The 18,921-nt window shown below is 45.7% G+C and overlaps 1 protein-coding gene and 2 pseudogenes across 2 annotated transcripts in view; 2 read left to right on the forward strand and 1 right to left on the reverse strand.

Annotated features, from left to right (window-relative positions):
* The window catches only part of LOC123161568 (uncharacterized), a 4,454-nt gene extending 2,336 nt beyond the window's left edge, over positions 1-2,118 (reverse strand). Inside the window, exons 1-2 of one of the 2 annotated variants that reach the window (XM_044579375.1) lie at positions 1,431-2,118; positions 850-1,364 (exon numbers count right to left, since the gene is read on the reverse strand). In XM_044579375.1, coding sequence (XP_044435310.1) covers positions 854-1,364; positions 1,431-2,071 — 1,152 coding nt within the window. In that variant the 5' untranslated portion in view covers positions 2,072-2,118 and the 3' untranslated portion in view covers positions 850-853. Of the gene's footprint in view, positions 1-849 lie in introns of both variants that reach the window. The other variant, XM_044579374.1, reaches the window with a different exon arrangement.
* Positions 2,119-8,975: 6,857 nt separating this feature from the next.
* On the forward strand, positions 8,976-10,403 carry LOC123158520 (AAA-ATPase ASD, mitochondrial-like; annotated as a pseudogene).
* Positions 10,404-14,259: 3,856 nt separating this feature from the next.
* On the forward strand, positions 14,260-15,349 carry LOC123158521 (AAA-ATPase At3g28510-like; annotated as a pseudogene).
* Positions 15,350-18,921: the final 3,572 nt, after the last annotated feature.

Genomic DNA, 18,921 nt, shown 5'->3' on the forward strand with positions numbered 1-18,921 from the left:
GGATTTATCGCGGGCTCTGATTGTGGATATGGGAGAAATAAAACGGAGGTGGCGATTGTTGTCGAGATGGGAAAAGGCAACGGGTTTTATTGGAAAGTTTGTGGTAGGGCCCCAAGTTGTCGGCTGCAGGGATTTTTTTGGCACGTGAACCGACCAGACAACGCAGAGATTAGTACTTATATTTTGCATGCATTGACATGGAGACTCATGAAGAGGTGGGTGAAATGTTCCAACTATCTTTAAAAGGAAAGAGAAAACAACACCCCTCCTATAACGGATCTTATGAGGCTGATTCAAATCAAACAGCTTGTGAGAACAAGATACACAGAGCAGTTAGTTGGGCTCTTATTTGTGACCGTAGCAGTTAATCAGATTTATTTTGAAACAACATTGAAGATAAAATCATATATGTGACGTGACTAAAAGAATACTTTTCCTGCCTCATTGCTTATTTATTTATTAAAAAACAGATATAAGATTAACCATGCTTGAATGGAATAATTTTTTGTGAGGTGAGTGAAACACTCAAAAGGTAAAACTGGATCTATCAATCCTTCTATACCTTGACCTTTGTTGATTTCTTGAGACCAAACATAATAGTGGACGCATAAGCTATGTGAAAGAGCTTTTCTCCTGCCTGATTCTCTAAAAATGGCAAATTGAACTAGACAGCGAATCGTAATTATGTACCTGTACTTGATTAGCTTTCCCACGAGTACAAGATAAATAACCACTACTAAATCATGCAAACAAGAAAAACCAACTGCAGTATAAAACTATTAGGCATTAGACAAGCTGGGAGATAAACATGAAGCGATGGACATAGCAAGGATGTAATAGAAAGTTTACCGATTCATACTGTCGGTAAAGACAACAACGACGGTGGGAAGTTGGTATATATGAACGCTTTAGACCCAGAGAACCCGCAAGATTCAGCACAAATCCTCTCAACCTGCATTGTCCTGACATCCAGTTTGCAAAATTCCATGATTGGTGGTGTTAGCGATAAGTACTTCTGGGCTTCTATCCTTTGTAGGATCAAGTACTTCTCTGTTCCACCTCCGATACAATACCGATACCCAGAACCTAGTGAGATTTTCTCCATCTGCCACTCGCCAGAGCTCTCGCCTCTGTTTTGCCTGATGGTATAACAGAGATAAGATTTATCACTTGCATTTTCATCATCTACACAAAACATCCCAAGTCTGCCTTCCCCTGCATCCACAATAGCTATATCCTGCTGGCTCCATTCTCCGGGTGGGAGGTCAGCAACGGAGAACTCCATAGTCCTGGTGTCAAGCACAAGCAAATCTGTATTGTTCATCGGCGAGACCCAGTAGACGCATCCGTCCACCAAATGGCGCCTGATAAAATACAAAGGCTTCCTGTTAATGACCAGATCACTCCAGGCCTGGGATGCAGCGGCTCGCCATTGCCCAGTGGTCGAAGAGAAGACAAACACGGCCATATTGGTTTTGCAACATGCCGACCAGATCACTCTGAACGCCGTCTCTTCCGCCAGGGCAGCCTCCTCATCGCTAGGTGGGATGAAGCTGGGCTCGCAAGACCACCCTAAAAATTCGTCATCTTGCCTCTCCACCGATGCCACTAGGTCGTCAGGCAGTGGGGGAAGCAGGATGTACCGCCGGTGCAAGGGGTCGCACACCACAAGATCCGGGAACATCGAGAGCTCCCCGGCCATCATGTTTTGCTTGCGGACGAGGAGGACGCGGCCGTCGCGGACGGCCCGGACGGCCCATCGGCGGCGCGAAGGCAGGAACGAAAAGGAGAAGTCAGCGGCCAGGGCGAGCGCGCGGGCGGCGGGCGCCGACGGGTGAGGCGGCTGAGCGGGGTGGAACCCGCCGAGGTCGAGGATGCCGAGGACTTGTGGTGGGTGGAGGCGCCGGAATCGGCGGAGGAATGAGCCGTCGGTGAGGAGGCGGCGGAAGGTAACGCAGACGGCGGAGGTGCGGGCGAGGTCTTCTGGGTCGGGCAGCCGGAGGAATATCTGCTCCAAGAGGTGGGCGGGGATCTCCGACAGAGGCGAGTAAATTCTCTTGGGAGTCGCCATTGCTGGCGTGGATTGTGGAAAGAGGAGCCGGCCGCCGGAAACCCTCGACGGCGGCTCGACCAGATGGGAATGGGGAGTGTGTGTGCTGCTGGAGTTGAGCGATATTTTGTGCTGCCACAACGGGCCTTGGACGGTAGCACTGTGTAATGGGCCATCTTTCGGGCCATCAAGGCAGTCCGTCTGTATGGCAGTCCGTTGTGCAATTATAATTTTTGTTGCCTCAAAAAAATGTTGCCTAAAAAAAACCTTCAAAAAAATGTTGCCTCAAAAAAAATTATAATTTTGTTCGTCTAATTTTTTTGTTTAAACTGCTACAGCAAAACTATTCTTTTTTGCGACGTGAATTTTATTCCAAAGTCACAGGGTTACGATTGAGAGGCAATAACTCCTCACAACATGGAGGACATCTCCGCACTACATGACTCAGTACGGCTATAATTTGCCATAGCCATACAATCTGCTATCCTATTTTGTGTGCTACTAATTTTTTGTGGAACAAACTTCCTCTCATCCATAAAAGATTTTCTTTTATGCTGAAGCAAGCGTGCGCGGGGTAGGGGAGGGAGGTGTGGGACGGTGGCAAAATGACCCATGGACAACCGAGCGGTGGATCGGGCGTTACAAAGGCAGCTGAGCACAACACCTCCACGTTGCGAAGCTCATGCATGTGTTGATTGGATGATCATGGAGGTGGTCGAGCGCGCCCTGTTTTCAGCTGGTTGAGTGCGAGCGTTTCCCTATATTTATGTAATAATAATGTTCAGTGTTATAGGTGAAAAATGTACTTTCCTTGCTCACAAAAATTCCTTTTATGTGATATTTATGTCATAAAGTTCAGTGTTATACTCTGAATGGGCACGCTATCTGAAGTTCCCAAACAATGGTTTTCCAATTTAACACTGAATTCTATGATGACCGGTACATGTTAGTTCAAGAAAGTATATGCATCTACTAAGACATTTGATTTAATGTAAAATATATTTTTACAAGTATTATGTGTAGTTATCTGTCACGTCAACTATATTCAATATAAGAAAATTTGTAGACACGGATATAGAATTATGTAGGTTTTTCACTCATGCATTTGGAATTTTGGATCAACCACATCTCAAGACTCTAGAATGTCAGTTCAAATAAACAGTACTATAATGAATTCATAATGACATGGCAAAGTCACACACACCGACACACGATATACAGCAAAGGATCCATCCATCCATCAACAAACATGCCGTCACCGCGACAAAGATTCTTAATCTGTAGCAACTGCTCAGCACAACTGTCAAATTTCAGCAGCATCTTCATCAACATATACCTCTCTTTCCCAGACTCTTTTGCGCATATTTGTAGTTAGCTGGTAAATATGAGCCATCATCTCAAGAAGAAGAAAATGTAATTAGGTCCCATCTCACTGTCTCAGCGAAAAAGCTTCTTAATCTCAGCCACGCGCCACCCCAGTCTTGCAATCAAAACCGTTACATTTCAGCGCCACCTTCTTCAGCTTGGAGTTCCAAGGACGAGAGGCTTCTTAATCCTTCGATCGACTCTGCGCAAGCAAGGCAGGTAATAATCAGATGATACAGAGGAACTTGCAGCTCAGGTTGTCGTACAGATTCAATACTACTGCACGAGCAAAATGGAACAAGCTAGTACAGGCCCACACTTTTCTTCGCTGTGGGATTCGCAAGATGCTCATCTTGAATGAAGGTTTTATGAATTAATTCCCGCAAGTGTGCAACAGGTTTGTTTTTTCTGCCCGGATGGCACGCCGACTAGTTTTAGCAGTACAACACAAAATATCTGTCCTCAAGGCAGCCTTACTACACAAATTATCTGGACGATGTATTTTATAACGGGGTGTGAATGGTGTATATTGGTGAAACTGTGAAACCCATGTTAAAAATTGGGTCTGCTATAAGCGCCATGTGCAGCATGGCGTGTCCGAGGTGCCCTTCCGGGCACGGTTGGCGCAAATCCTGCATATTTCCCTTGTGATGATCGTCGTCAGAGTCGGAGCTGTCGGTTGTTCGTGCGTGTGGCCTTTTGTTGGCACGTGCTGTCATGGTTTCTGTGTAGCTGTTTGCGGGTCGGCTTCGACGATAAAGGTTTACGGTGAAGTTGGAGTTTGCCCGTTCGGAGGTAGCCGGTGATGACGATGACGCTTGCGACTGCTCGATGGAGGTCTTCCCTCTTTGTAGCTCTGTGATCCCATGTCGGTGGCCAGGTTGGCTGGTGGTACCCATTTTATATGGGTTGATTGTATCGGTTTTAGCCCGGTTTTCCGTTAATTAACTGGGCAATTCTCACTTCTTCTTAATCAATGAAAATGGCAAGTCTTTTGCCTACTTTCAAAAAAAATAGTGGGGTAAATGTTGTAAAAATAATTAGTGCTAAATAAGCATAGACTACTTCAATATGATGCTTGGTAATTACTCTTCAAGCCCACACGTTTGTGTGGAAACATGTGATCAATAATGATATTTATAAATGAGTCATCGAGACAGTTTTATCATACTTCAATTATTGTTGTTGCAGATCTGTCGAGATGCAAGTACATGAATGGATGAACTTGATAGTGTGAATCAACTTAACTGACAGGTGCTTTCTATTAGTACACATAACATAACTTATTACCATACGATGTAAAATGAAATAAATTGCAGGGAAATAACAATAATCAAACCTGCATCTGATGTGGGATTTATTTAATTGTACATAAATAGAAACAAGTGTCCTGACCAACCATATGCTTGGCTGGATGCTAGTTGTGGATGAGTTATTGGTTAGTCGATTTGTGTTCGTTTTGTAGGAAATAGAGTGAAATTTAGTTAGTAGTTGTCGATGCATTTGTAATAAATAACTCAGTGGGTAAATATCACGCAATAAGTTGCTCTATATAAAACTGAAACTGCTCCTATTCTGCTGTGATAAATGTGTCAAAAATAAATAGTGCTACCAGAGAATAATAGACACAGCCGCGCCACCTGTCCCAAGAAAAGTTAGGGTTCCTCTGCCTCCCATCGGCACCGTCGCCTGTCCGCCTCGTCTTCGGCGGCCATAGGGCCATGGAGGCACGGTGGATCCCGCCCCTTGCCGGTTGGAGGGCTCCGTTTTTAGACGTTTTTTGAATTTTGTTAGGGTTTTTGTCCTCAGAAAGGCGAGACGGCGTCGACTCCCTGAAGATGGAATAAGGTTTTACTTGCCCAGCCTTCGTCCTAGTGGTGCGTCTAGCATCATCGATGGGCGTGTGGATGTATGTCTCTGGTGTACATGTTTTTGGCGGATCTACTCGGATCTAGTCGTCATTTGTCTACATTTATGTGTCTTCAAGTTGGATCATTCCGATCTACGCAACTCTTCATCGACGGTAGTTGTTGTTCTGGCGCGCTGTTCTGTGGGCCTTAGCATGACGGCTTTCCGACTGTCTATTACAACAAGTTTTGTTCGGCTCCGAAGAGGGAGGGGCGACAACAGTGATGCGCCTTCCGCTCGCTTCAGTGCTTGTAGTCGTCGCTGCACGGTCTACGGATCTGGATGTATTTTTTATTATTTCCGATTTTCATAGTACTACCATGATTGAAGATGAATAGATCAGAAGTTTTTTCGCTAAAAATTTAAAAAAAATTAGTGCTAAATAAGCATAGACTACTTCAATATGAAGCTTGGTAATTACTCTTCAAGCCCTGGCTTGTGTGTGGAAACATGTGATGGATAATGATATTTTTGTAAACGAGTTATTGAGGCTGTTTTTATCATACTTCAATTATTGTTGTTGCAGATCTGTGGAGATGCAAGTACATCAATAGATGAACTTGATAGTGTGAATCAACTGAACTGACAGGTGCTTTCCTCATTGTCACACATAACATAACTTACTACCATATGATGTAAAATGAAATAAATTTTGAGGAAATAACAAAAATCAAACATGCGTCGTATGTGAATTTATTTAATTGTACTAACATAGAAACAAGTGTCCTGCCCAACCATATGCTTGGCTGGATGCTAGTTGTGAATGAGTTTTTTCAATACTTGCGAACACTTTTTCCATATTCACAAACATTTTTTTGAAATAATGATTTTAGTTTATTTGCGTATTTCCATCACCGGCCGTTACCTTGAGGGCCCCCCCCAGTCTGACGTGTCACGGGTCAACGATGCCAGCTGGCCGGTTAGGCAGGGTTGGACAGTTTTTAGACTTTAATGACACATTTACTGCATTTCAAGAATTTGGATGACGATTTTCATATTTGAGGACTTACATGACACCCATGAAATTCAGGGACCTACAATGTACTTCACTCGTACTAAAATAACCATCTAATTTGACCACGACCCCTACCACATCCAGGGCCATGTCTAACTCCTCTTAACCAGGTTGCTCACATATCCTTAAAGACAAAGGGCGGCAGGGGAAGGGGTGAATCCCATCACCGTACTCTTTGTACATGTGACCAAAGTTTCCACACACCGAGCACTAGTTTGGGAGTCGTTCATATTTTACACAAAAGATCTAGCGCTTATTATCCGGGATAAGTGAAACAACATTCTTAGTATGTTTATTAACATTGATCTTAACTTCAGCTCTGGAAAAAATCTGTCAAAATCCTGTGACTTCGGCTCAACATAGATAAATTCGCTAACCTTCCCTGCTAGTGATTTCAGTAATGATACATACTCATCTGGTAGGTCACGGATTTAGGTCCATATCTTTAGAGAATCGAGCTTGATCGGCAAGGGTTATGTAAACTCTTCGTATGGCACCAACTCCACAAAAGTTCTAAGGCCCTTCTTCCATAACCCATTTCGAATCGTCGTGGCAATAGGACTCCAAGGTGTAAAGGTTGTCGTTTAGGGGGCGAAAGGTCACCTCCTTGGCAAAATTCCATGCCACTCTCATGTTATTCTTAAAACTGTATTGGTTGTTGAGCTTGTCCATATGGACTCGAGCAATGGCTATCCATCATGTCAAGTTAGCCATCAGTGCTTCATCATGTTCCACAAAAACATCATGGAGGTCGTCCTCTCTAAGCCCAAGTTACTTCATCAAAGCCTCCACCTCGCTCATGTTAGTACCCGAGTCAGGAGCTTCATTGTCGATGGCGGTAACCTAGCCCGATGAGAAGAAATCGTCGGGCGTCGAACCCTAGGTCCTCTGAATCTACTGCGGGACCGGCCAAGGCCGGACAGTGATCTATAGGATCGCCTCATGATCAGTCTGAGTCGGTCCTTATGGGAGATTTAGAGGCAAGGGAGGCAAAATCTCAATGATGGCATCAGCGTCGCTGAGAGGAAAAGCTAACCCTAGCGTGAGGGGGAAAAGATGTCTTGGTGATGTCCAATAGGTTTTTTTTAGACAATGGTGGTTTCCAATAGGTGATCCACATAGGAGTTGCCCTAGGGCTTGGTTTACTGCGTGTGATGTTATTTCATGTAAACAAAATTTCAATGGTGTGGCCCATGAGTTGGCCCAAATAAGAGTGTGTGTGTGTGTGTGTGTGTGTGTGTGTGTGTGTGTGTGTGTGTGTGTGTGCACGCGAAGGGTCCCGCTGTTATTGGGAGTATAATGTTCTAACATATATTGATAGGCAGATTAAAAAAAATGCTGATAGCCTTATAATAGCTGATTTGCCAACTATTATGCCATAATAAAGCTTATGGTTTTCCTTAAAAGAAATTGTCATTTCTTAATGTCTGGATGACCAAAAGGCCAAGTTATAATAAAATCACAGCAAATGAAGTAACATAGGAATAGCAGAGACTGAAAAAGAAGGCTCTCAGCGACTTGTACTGACGATGGTATAGTGATGGTCCGGTGGTCCAATGATATTGATGTAATTTTTATTATGTTTGAAATAGCTTGTACTTCAAACTTTTATAATAGATGTTGGTATAAAAAAAGTGAAGGCTCAGAAGAAAAGAAAAAAAACTTCATGTGACAGGTCCGTGGCTTGGCCCGGCCAGAAGTAGGTGATGACTGCTTTTTGCCTCAGCAGACCCTGGACCAGTAAGCTGGTGTATATGCTTGCGTCGTAGGCAACGCGTTGGTCACTACCAGGCTATTTAGACCGCGACGTAGGCTTCCTAGCGAGCGGTGTGGTACTAATATTTCTTTGGGCACGGTGTGGTACACGCCCAACCGAGCGGTGTAATCGTTCACGGCCCAGCGAGCCACCTCGATCGTCTTCCGCCCAGCTAAGCTGTGCCTTTTCCTCTGGGGTCATCAGCACCATGCAAATCGTCATCCATGCTTCATCTCGCCCACGACCGAGCACCATGCCGACCTCATGCATCTCCGATTATCAAAGCTACGTACTATTGTATTATACACATGCAATTTTTTATACTAGCCTGTTGTAACAAGATGCAATCAATCGTCTAAAAAAAGTTTCATGATGCAATTAACAATCACAATCCTGACGCATCTGGTTGGCTACAAAACTGAGCAAGCCAAGTCTGCATTTGCCATTGGATCCATTAAGTAATCTCGTTTCCATGGACTGTTCGATCAACGCTCGCCGGTTCTCCTCACCTGCTCCGGACCCAACGACCACGACAACACGTGCTTAGCTAAGCCTCAACCTCAGCAAAATCATCACACGAGCCATTGCCATTGGCATTATATACTCCCTCCGTCCGTGAATAAGTGTACATTTAGCTTTTGTATTAAATCAAAGTTTTTTAAAACTTTGACCAATTTTATAGGAAAACGTAGCAGTATTTATGGCACTAAATTAGTACCGCTGGATTCGTTTGAAATGTACTTTCATAATATATTAATTTGATATCATATATGCTACTACTTTTTTCTATAAAGTTGGTCAAAATTCTAAATCTTTGACTTAGAACAAAAGCTAGATGTACACTTATTCGCGGACGGGGGGAGTACGCAACACGTACAAACATGTCCAGTCCAGTCGAGGTCACTACGGCTTTCCATCGACACAATATCAAGAGGAGCTCCAGGTCTGGCCATGGCAGCGGCAGTGGTGGAGAGGTGGGCGGTGGCTCGGATCGGCGGTGGCGACCGTCATCTTCCTCTGGTCCGGCAGTGATCGACAGCAAGAACCTCCTGGTCTCCTTGGACGACCATGAGGAGGTCACTGACGACTTCTCCAGCATCACCATCTGGTGGTACGCCTCTAAGAGGCAATCCAAGGCCAACGTCATCCATTTATACCCCGGCCAGGACGAGAGGCGCTTCTACCGGGTCGTCTTCCATCGACAGCATCGCGACCTTGTCGTTGAATCCTACCTTCCTTTCGTACTCGGTGAGGGCCGCGTTGTCACTATGAAGAACCGCCAACGTCGCGTCTTCACCAACAATGCTAGCGGCAGCTGGAACCCCTACCAGGGCAAATGCGTATGGAGCCATGTCCCCTTCGAGCACCCTGCCACCTTTGACACGCTCGCCATGCACCCTGATGAGAAGGAAGCTGTCATCGACGACCTCATGGCCTTCCAGGAGAGCAAGGAATACTATGCCAAGGTCGGCAAGGCGTGGAAGCGCGGGTATCTCCTTTACGGACCGCCCGGCACCGGCAAGTCTACCATGATCGCCGCCATGGCCAACTTCCTCGACTATGACGTCTACGACCTCGAGCTCACAGCGGTCAAGAACAACACCGAGTTGCGGAAGCTCTTCATCGAGACAACGGGCAAGTCCATCATCGTCATAGAGGACATCGACTGCTCTGTCGACTTCACAGGAAAACGCCGCCAGGACAAGAAGGCCTCAAGCGACAAGGACTCCGACAACGATGACAAGCCCAAGCTACCGATAGAGCCAGAGAAGGACGATGCCACCAAGGTGACGCTCTCGGGCCTGCTTAACTTCATCGACGGGCTGTGGTCTGCTTGCGGAGGTGAGTGAATCATCATCTTCACCACCAACCACAAGGAGAAGTTGGACCCGGCGCTGATCCGGCGGGGCAGGATGGACAAGCACATCGAGATGTCCTATTGCCGCTTTGAGGGCTTCAAGGTGCTCGCCAAGAACTACCTAGATGTCATTGAGCACGAGCTGTTTGGGGAAGTTCAGCACCTACTCGAGGAGACCGACATGTCGCCCGCTGACGATGCAGAGAACCTAATGCCCATGTCGAAGAAGAAAAAGAGGGACCCGGATGTGTGATTGATAGGCCTAATCGAGGCACTCAAGCAGGCCAAGGAGGAAGCGGCGGCGGCCAAGGTGAAGGAGGCAGAGGAGGCTCAAGCGAAGAAAGCCAAGGAGAAAAAGGAGACAGAGGTGAAGAAAGGCAAGGAAGAAGACCAAGAGAAGAACAAAGCAGCCGAGGCAGCCAATGGGGATATTAAGCAAGGTGACAAGTGAAGTGACATCACGCCAGGAAGCCAAGGAAAAAGAATGAGCTTGTTCACTACTGCTCCCTTACAAAACAAAAATGTAGTGTTTGGTGAGAGAAAAATAATGCACCTCTCAACTAAAACAATATTTCTTCTTCTCTCACTTGTAATGCTGCTGCATATAAAGTGTGCAACAATACAAAATGCAACTGTAACAAGAATTACACGCCTTACCTACAGCAAAGGGCTAACAAGTTTTTTTTCAGGGAATTGAAAAATAAACATGGTATCATGCAGGCTTCATTACCATTTCACCAACCCAATGCTGCCACTACGCATGACAGTGACAATATGCAATTAGCAATCAGAATTTATCCTGCTCCTAGAGTTAATTAAGCAACCAAAATTTGAATTGGCCCGTTCATTCATTAATTAACTAAATTAAGCAACCCAATTCTGCATTCTTTCAGCCCTGACCAAATGTAACATGATATTGTTGTAAGAACAGAACAAAAACAGAGCGTCGTTTGCAAAACAAAAGACAGCAGTCTAGCATATATAACTCGTCTATAAAACTTGCTTGTTCTGATGAAGTATACAAATGCTACAGCAGAATTCATTTTTGTGCCAAAATTCAAATTCTGCACCTATTTTTTTTCTAGGGAAAACTGGTTGGTGGGTTAGACCATTTTGAGTGTGACTATGACAATTGGGACCTGCAAATGGTGACGTAGTATAACTGTTCATGCGCAGGCTCCATTATAAGGCCACCGACCGAAACATTTTTGTCAAAACCGAACGAATCGTTATAGGGTCAAACCCCTACTCACTCCCCCCCTTCTCGCGCGAGCCCTCTCCTTTCGTGAACTCTCTTTCTGTTCTTTTCACAGTCGTCGCCCGACCGCCGGCCGATGCCATGCTGCGTCATAGTGTCTTGGAATGACTTGAAGAGAAAAAACCAACGAGGGTTCCATCTAGCATGTTTCCTCCTCCCACGACGACATCCTCGAGGTTAGTTTGCTACGGCTAGGGTATTCTGATTTCGGGGATTTTCACTAGGAGCTCTATCTCAACTGTTCCTTGCTATCTTTTCATGTTGTTTGCTTGTATAGATCCCTACTACCATGCATGATGTGAATTTCACCGGCAGTGAGCCATATTTGAGTGTCTTGTGTGACCAAGGCAAGCCCTCGGAGAGATGCATTGCATTTGAAGGGATTCTCACAGGCAGGAGGTTCCTCGCATTTGCTGAGAAGCTGTGCTAATTCAAGCTCATTTATATTTGTTAAGTGTGCTTAGAAATTTGCTAAGTGTGGTCTTAGTTTAATTAGTTGGTATCTGTATTGTACTGTTCATTTGTTGCATGTTTGCAATCATGTGGTTATTAATTAATTAAAATTCATACTTTGCTAATTTTTTACATGCTTAGTGTTTGACTTTCAGTGTTTTGTTGTTTAGATAGTTCATTAGTTTAATAAGGTGGCCGACTGTGAAGTGGTCGTTGTTAATTGTTCATTGCTCATTGAGATTGTATTGTGTTAATTCTTTAGTGTTGATTGTATATTGATCATTGTTTTTTGCTAAATTTCAATGCTCATTTTTTGGCGGTGCTTAATTAACCATGTTTCAAATAATTGCCCAGGTCAATAGTTATCATTTAGTTTGTCAGTGAATATGGGAACTGTCAGATGGTGCTCAAGTAGTCATATTTTTATACCAAGTTTCAAAACAACTGCCCTTGTCATTTTTTATAACTTACCTGTTCTCCTCTAGTTTACTATAACATATCTAAGTCATTTAGCTTATTGCCATGTTTTTTTCATAATTTTTCAGGAAGGAATAATTGTGGAGTAATTTAGTGGATTGGTTTAGAGTGGCCAGACTCAATGGAGAAGGCACTGACCCCTTTAAGAGAGCAAGACATATAGGATAAGGGACGATCTGGGGAGTTCATTTCAAGTTCACAATCTGAAACGAGAGAAAAGCAAACTAGAGAAGAACTATCAGAAGTTAGTTGTCGATGTCAATTACCTCTTGGATGCCCAGGAACAGATGGCCATGGAGTTCAACTACCAGCAGTTTAAGAGGTCCAATGAATAGGAGAAAATGGCTAGCTGGACAATTCAGTGGGCAACTTGAAGGGAGAGCTGGCGGAGAAAGAGGAGGAGACACCAAGCTGCGAGAAAAGGCTGGCATATGGAAGCATCATCAATGTGCACAAGCTAATGTGATTAGGAACTTGAAGTTCAACCATTTGAAAGAGAAGCAAATGCTTACATAAGAGAGGGGAAGTTGGAGTTTCAGTGGGTCGTTCTGACGACGGTTGGTCATTTGATGGTCCAAAAACCTTGATTTAATATTTATTACGTTTGTGGTACTTTCTACTTCCGTCAAATTTTTATCAGGAAACATTTGTATACGGCGGACCGGCCCAAGTTTGTGCCGGCCGCTTGTGTGTCGCTCAATCCGAACTAATCGTGCATCTCACAACTACTACCTTATCTCCTCAGCCGATACGCATCATCTCTCTCACCCGCATCTTGATCTTCCCTGCGCCGACGACCGCCCACCTCCTTCTCCCCCGCGTGGACGGCCGCCCACCTCCTACTCCCTCGTGTCAATGGCCCCACCTCCTGCTCTCCAGCGTCGCACCCACTAAGCCGCCCCCGCGCGCCGGATTTGCTGCGACCAGCCCCGCGCTCGCTGTGTACTCCCCGGCCTTGTCGCGAGCACAACAAACACTGACGAGCTCGAGGCCACAACTTACGAGCTACACCCGCGACGCAGTGCTGCAACCCCGATAGCCGTCATTGTTGCAGATGGCGGTCATAGGAGCTGCAACCGGCAGCAGCCTGTGCTGGAGCGAGGTGCGTTTCTGGTGGTGTGGAGTCGACATGCTACAGCTGGCATGGTTTTGAGCTAGAACTGGCTTTTCCATTAGCTGGAACCGACTAGTCTTTTTGTTGTGGGCGGCGACGACGAGGCAATTTTGCTGGTATTGGCTTCTTTTTTTGCTGGAACCGACGAAATTTTTTGCTTCAACCTGGCAAAAAATGTTTGGGCGGCGGGCCGGCGCCTATAGCATCGACCATTTTTATAATAGGTCTTGGTACATTGAAAAAAGAAAAGTGAAAGCTCATAAAAAAGACTGACACCAATCCATACTTCTGACCCCTCTCATGCACGACTTAACAGCAACTTCAGGTGACAGGCCCACGGCCTGGCCCGGCCAGAAGTATGTGATGATTGCTTTTTGCCTCGACAGACCCTGACCGGCAAGCCGGTGTATATGCTTTGCGTCATCGGCGATACGGGGGTCACTACCAGACTATTTAGACCGCGATGGAGGCTCCAACTCTAGCGATGTGGTACTAAAACACGCACAGGGCGAACCGAGCGGTATGCTCGTTCCCGGCCCAGCAGCAGCTAAACGCTAGCTGGGCCACCTCCTCTTCCGCTCACCAACTAACCTGATAACCTACTACCCTTAAAAAAACTAACCTGCTAAAAAAATGCTAAGCTGCTCAAAAAAAAGAAACAACAAAAAAAGAAACAGCTAACCTGCTCAACTGGTTCTCCTCGGAGCTCCGGTGTCGTGCTTAGCTAAGCTTCAACCTAAGCAAATCACCACACGAATCATTGTCATATCCAGTCCAATCCAGGTCACTACGGCTTTCTATCAAGACACGATATGAAGAGGAGCTCCAGGTCCGGCAATGACGGCGATGGTGGAGAGGTGGGCGGGGCTCGGATTGGTGGTGGCGAGCTGTCAAAGCCTACCTCAGCAATGCCTGCGCCCGCCGCGTGCGCAAGCTCAAGGCCGAGCTCGGCAAGGACAACAAGAACCTCCAGGTCTCCATTGACGAACACGAGAAGGTCATTGACGACTTCTCTGGGACTCCTACCTTCCTTTCATCCTCGGCGAGGGCCGCGTTGTGACCGTCAAGAACAGCCCACGCCGCATCTTCATCAACAACGCTAGCGGCAGCTTGAACCCCTACCGGGGCAAAAGCGTCTGGAGCCACGTCCCCTTCGAGCACCCCACCACCTTTGACACGCTTGTCATGATCCATGATGAGAATGGCCGTCATCGACGACCCCAATGGCATTGCAGGAGAGCAAGGAATACTACGCCAAGGTCGGCAAGGCGTGGAAACGTGGGTACCTCCTTTATGGACCACCCGGCACCGGCAAGTCCACCATGGTCGCCGCCATGGCTAACTTCCTTGACTACACGTCTACGACCTCGAGCTCACGACGGTCAAGAACAACACCAAGTTGCGAGAGCTCTTCATTGAGACCACGGGCAAGTCCATCATCATCATCATTGAGGACATTGACTGCTCCGTCGACCTCACCGGAAAATGCCACGAGAACAAGAAGGTCGCAAGCGACAAGGGCACACATTGATGACAAGTCCAAGCTACCGGTAGAGCCGGAGAAGGACGACGTTACCAAAGTGACGCTCTCAGGGCTGCTTAACTTCATCGACAGGCTGTGGTCTGCTTGTGGAGCATCATCGTCGCCACGGACGACGAGGAGAAGCTAGACCCGGCGTTGATCGGGAGGGGCAGGATGGACAAGCACATCGAGATGTCCTACTGCCTCTTCGAGGGCTTCAAGGTGCTCGCCAAAAACTACCAAGATGTCATCGAGCATAAGCTCTTTGGGGAAATTCAGTGGCTGCTCGAGGAGACAGACAAGTCGCCCGCCGGCGTTGCAGAGAACGTGATGCCCACATCGAAGAAGAAAAAGAGTGACCCCGGCGTGTGCTTGACAGGCCTCATCGAGGCGCTGATGCAAACCAAAGAGGACGCGGTGGCGGCCAAGGTGAGGGAAGCAAAGGAGGCCAGGGAGGCTGCAGCAAAGAAAGCCAAGGAGAAAGAGGAGGCAAAGGTGAAGAAAGCCAAGGAGGAAGACAAAGGGGAGGACAGAGCACCGGAGGAAGTCGATGGAGATCAAGTTGACAGGTGAACTAATCTCAAGCCAGGAAGCCAAGGAAGAAGATGAGCTTGTTCACTAGTGCTCCCCTGCAAATGAAAAATGCAGTGATCTCACTTGTAATGCTGCTACATATAAAGCATGCAAAAACACAAAATGCTAACAAGACCTACACTCTTTACCTGCATTAAAATGCTAACACAGATCAACCGAAGGACGATGACATCAAAGGTGATGCTCTCAGGCCTGCTTAACTTCATCGACGGGCTATGGTCAGCATGCAGCCATGAGCGAATCATCATCTTCACGACAAACCACAAGGAGAAGCTGGACCCGGCGCTGATCCGACAGGGCAGGATGGACAAGCACATCGAGATGTCCTACTGCCGCTTTGAGGGCTTCAAGGTGCTCACCGAGAACTACCTGGAAGTGGTGGAGCATGGGCTAACATGTTATAATGCCAAATGCTAACATTAAGTAGCCATTATAATGTTGCTATATACTCCACCCGGTGTGGTAGATACAGGATTTCAGGAAACAGACATGGTGCTGAAAGGGTGAGGCCAGCAAAAGAAGGCTGCATTATTGCCTCTGGAAAGTGTCGCTCCTATGTAGAAACAGACATGGAGCCCATGTAATACATTATGCTATAATGCCAAATGCTAACATGTTATTGTTGTAAGAACAGAACAAAAACTGAGTGTCATACACACCTTGTGGCAACTCCTTGTCATAGAAGCGCCTCTGGAAACCGGAGCCCATGTAGACCGACGCGTGGAAACTGGAGGAGAAGAAGGCGTGGCCTACACCCATGACCAAAAGTGTCGCTCCTATGAAGAAAGGAATGCCCACTCCTCGCAACTGGAGGAAGTGATCGGAGACGTAGCCTGTGCCGAACCTACCCGAGAAGTTCCAGATGCAAATGTGATGCCTTCGTGTCAAAGGAACATCGTAATTGCCTAGTGGTATAATAAACTTTTAATTTAGGTCATCAAAGTTACAAAAAGGAAAGAAAAGAAACAGGGGATCTTGTCAGCCACACTTGACAATCTATTATGCCTATAACTGAATGTTAAAAAACAAACTGGGTGCTCTGCCTATAACTGAGCTTAGGAGGCCGATTTAGGTCACACAGCCTGTGAGCACAGTCCCTCTTTCTATTCAGAGCAGCGACGGGGCTCTTATCCGTGGCCATACCAGTTGTGCAGAATCATTCAGAAAAACCGCACGACAGAAATTCATAGATGTAGAGGAGATAAGCAGTAATTAACTAGAATGGATTTTCCCAAGGTGAGCGGAACAATTCAAAGATAAACTGGGTCTATATTTTTGTTGTCTCACATCAACCATAAAATAATTTTCGGGTTCTAGTATTTTGTGCCACACACATTATTTCTCTTGTCCGATTCTCTCTTGAAAAACAGTTTACAAACAAGATAACAGGTAACAGTTTACAAACAAGACAACAGGTAACAGTTATGTTCGGAGCTTTCTCACAAGCACAAGAAAAGCAGTCACTACTAAACCATGTGAACAACAATGGAAAAATGACCAAGCGTAGCACCGTAGATTCTCATCTTGTACGCAAGGTGACCACCCTGGCTTCTGCGAGAAACCCACGCTACATACTGACTTTTTTTTTTGCGGGGACTACATACATACTGACTTTGACCTTTGAGGACCATCGGGTCTGAACAAAATCGTCAAGAAAAAATAAAGAGGTCAGTGGTGGGTTTTAAGCTCAAATTGTACATATTTAAGAGCTTATAAGAAAAACGGGAAAAATCATTGGTCTTATATTGCGTAAGAAAAATAATAATAGTATCCAAATGCAGAAGCCAGAATAGCATTTTGTCCAACTGGTAATACTGATCTCAACAGAAATTGGAACATGCAACTGGCCAACTGCAAACACTCGCTTTTATGTGTTTATCATTATGATTTGCTGTACTCGCAAGTCGGAATATAAAGCTAGACAAAGGCATAATAAGCAAACTGTGTGTTGGAAAATTTATAGCTTTGTGTATATAGTACAACAAATTTATAAAGGCATAACCAACAAACTATGTTTTCCCGAGTAGTGCTAGGGGAGGAGTGATGACAATAATGCCCGCGTGCTATCTCGCCGAGGCCTCTTTTGAGTGATGTGGGTTGGATTTCTTATGTGTACCACTTAGCGGTTGTGATGGTTTCCGCCCGGTAAATGGGGAATCTGGTTTTCGCTCGGTTCTCCCTAACTAACTGAGGAACTCTTTTCTTGTTAATGAATGCAGGATAACTGCCATTTCAAAAAAAAACATCTGATTTGACTACGACCCGTACCACATCCAGGGCCATATCTAACTCCTCTTAACCAGGTTGCCTGCATATCCTTAAAGATAAGGGCCGGCATGCGGAGGGGTGAATCCCATCGTCGTACTCTTTGTACATGTGACCAAGGTTTCCACACACCGAGCACCAGTCCGAGAGTCGTTCATATTTCACGTGAAAGATCTAGCGCTTATTATCCGGGGCCAGTGAAACAACGTTCTTCATATGTTTATTAACATTGATCTTAACTTCAACTCTAAAAAAATTCCCCTCAAAATCCTGCAACTTCTGCTCGGCGTAGATAAATTGGTAACCTTCCCTGCCAGTGTTTTCAATAACGACACATACTCGTATAGTAGGTCGTGGATTTAGGTCCATATCTTCAGAGGATCGAGCTTGGTCGACAAGGGTTTTGTAAACCCTTCATATGGCGCCAACACCAAGACATTACCAGGAAATTCCAGGGCCCTTCTTCCATAACCCATTTCGAATCATCAAGGCAATAGAACTGCAAGGTGTAAAGGTTGTCGTTTAGTAGCGAGAGGTCACCTTCTTGGCTATATTCCACCCCACTCTCATGTTCTTCTAAAACCAGTATTGGCTGATGGGCTTGTCCATACGGACTCGGGCAATGGCTATCCATCATGTCAAATTAGTTGTGAGTGCTTCATCCTGTTGCACAAGAATAACATGGAGGTCGTCCTCTCTAAGACCAAGTTGCCATCGCCGCCAAGGGAAAAGCTAACCCTAGCATGAGGGGAAAAGGAGGTCTTGATGATGTCCAACAAAGTTTTTTTTAAACAATGGTGGTATCCAATAGGTGATCCGCATTGGAGTTGCCCTAAGGCTTCGTTTGCTGCGTGTGATGTTATTTCATGTAAACGAAATTTCAATGGTCTGGCCCATGAGTTGGCCAAAATAAGTATGTGTGTGTGTGTGCGCGCGGGCGCGCGCGCGCCCACACACACACGCAGGGTCCCGCTGTTATTGGGAGTATAATGTTCTAACATATGTTGATAGCGAGATTAAAAAATAATATTGATAGCCTTATAATAGCATATTTGCCAACTATTATTCCGTGATAAAGCTTATGATTTTCCTTAAAAGACATCATCATTTCTTAATTTCTAGATGACCAAAAGGTCGAGTTCTATTAAAATCACAACAAATGAAGTAACATAGGAATAGCAGAGGCTGAAAAATGAAGGCTCTCAACGAGTCGTTTTGACGACGGTATAGTGATTGTTTGGTGGCCCAATGACCTTCACATAATTTTTAGGACGAGTCTGGCTGGC

This window comes from Triticum aestivum, chromosome 7B (assembly GCF_018294505.1).
Source record: "Triticum aestivum cultivar Chinese Spring chromosome 7B, IWGSC CS RefSeq v2.1, whole genome shotgun sequence".
NCBI lineage: Eukaryota > Viridiplantae > Streptophyta > Magnoliopsida > Poales > Poaceae > Triticum > Triticum aestivum.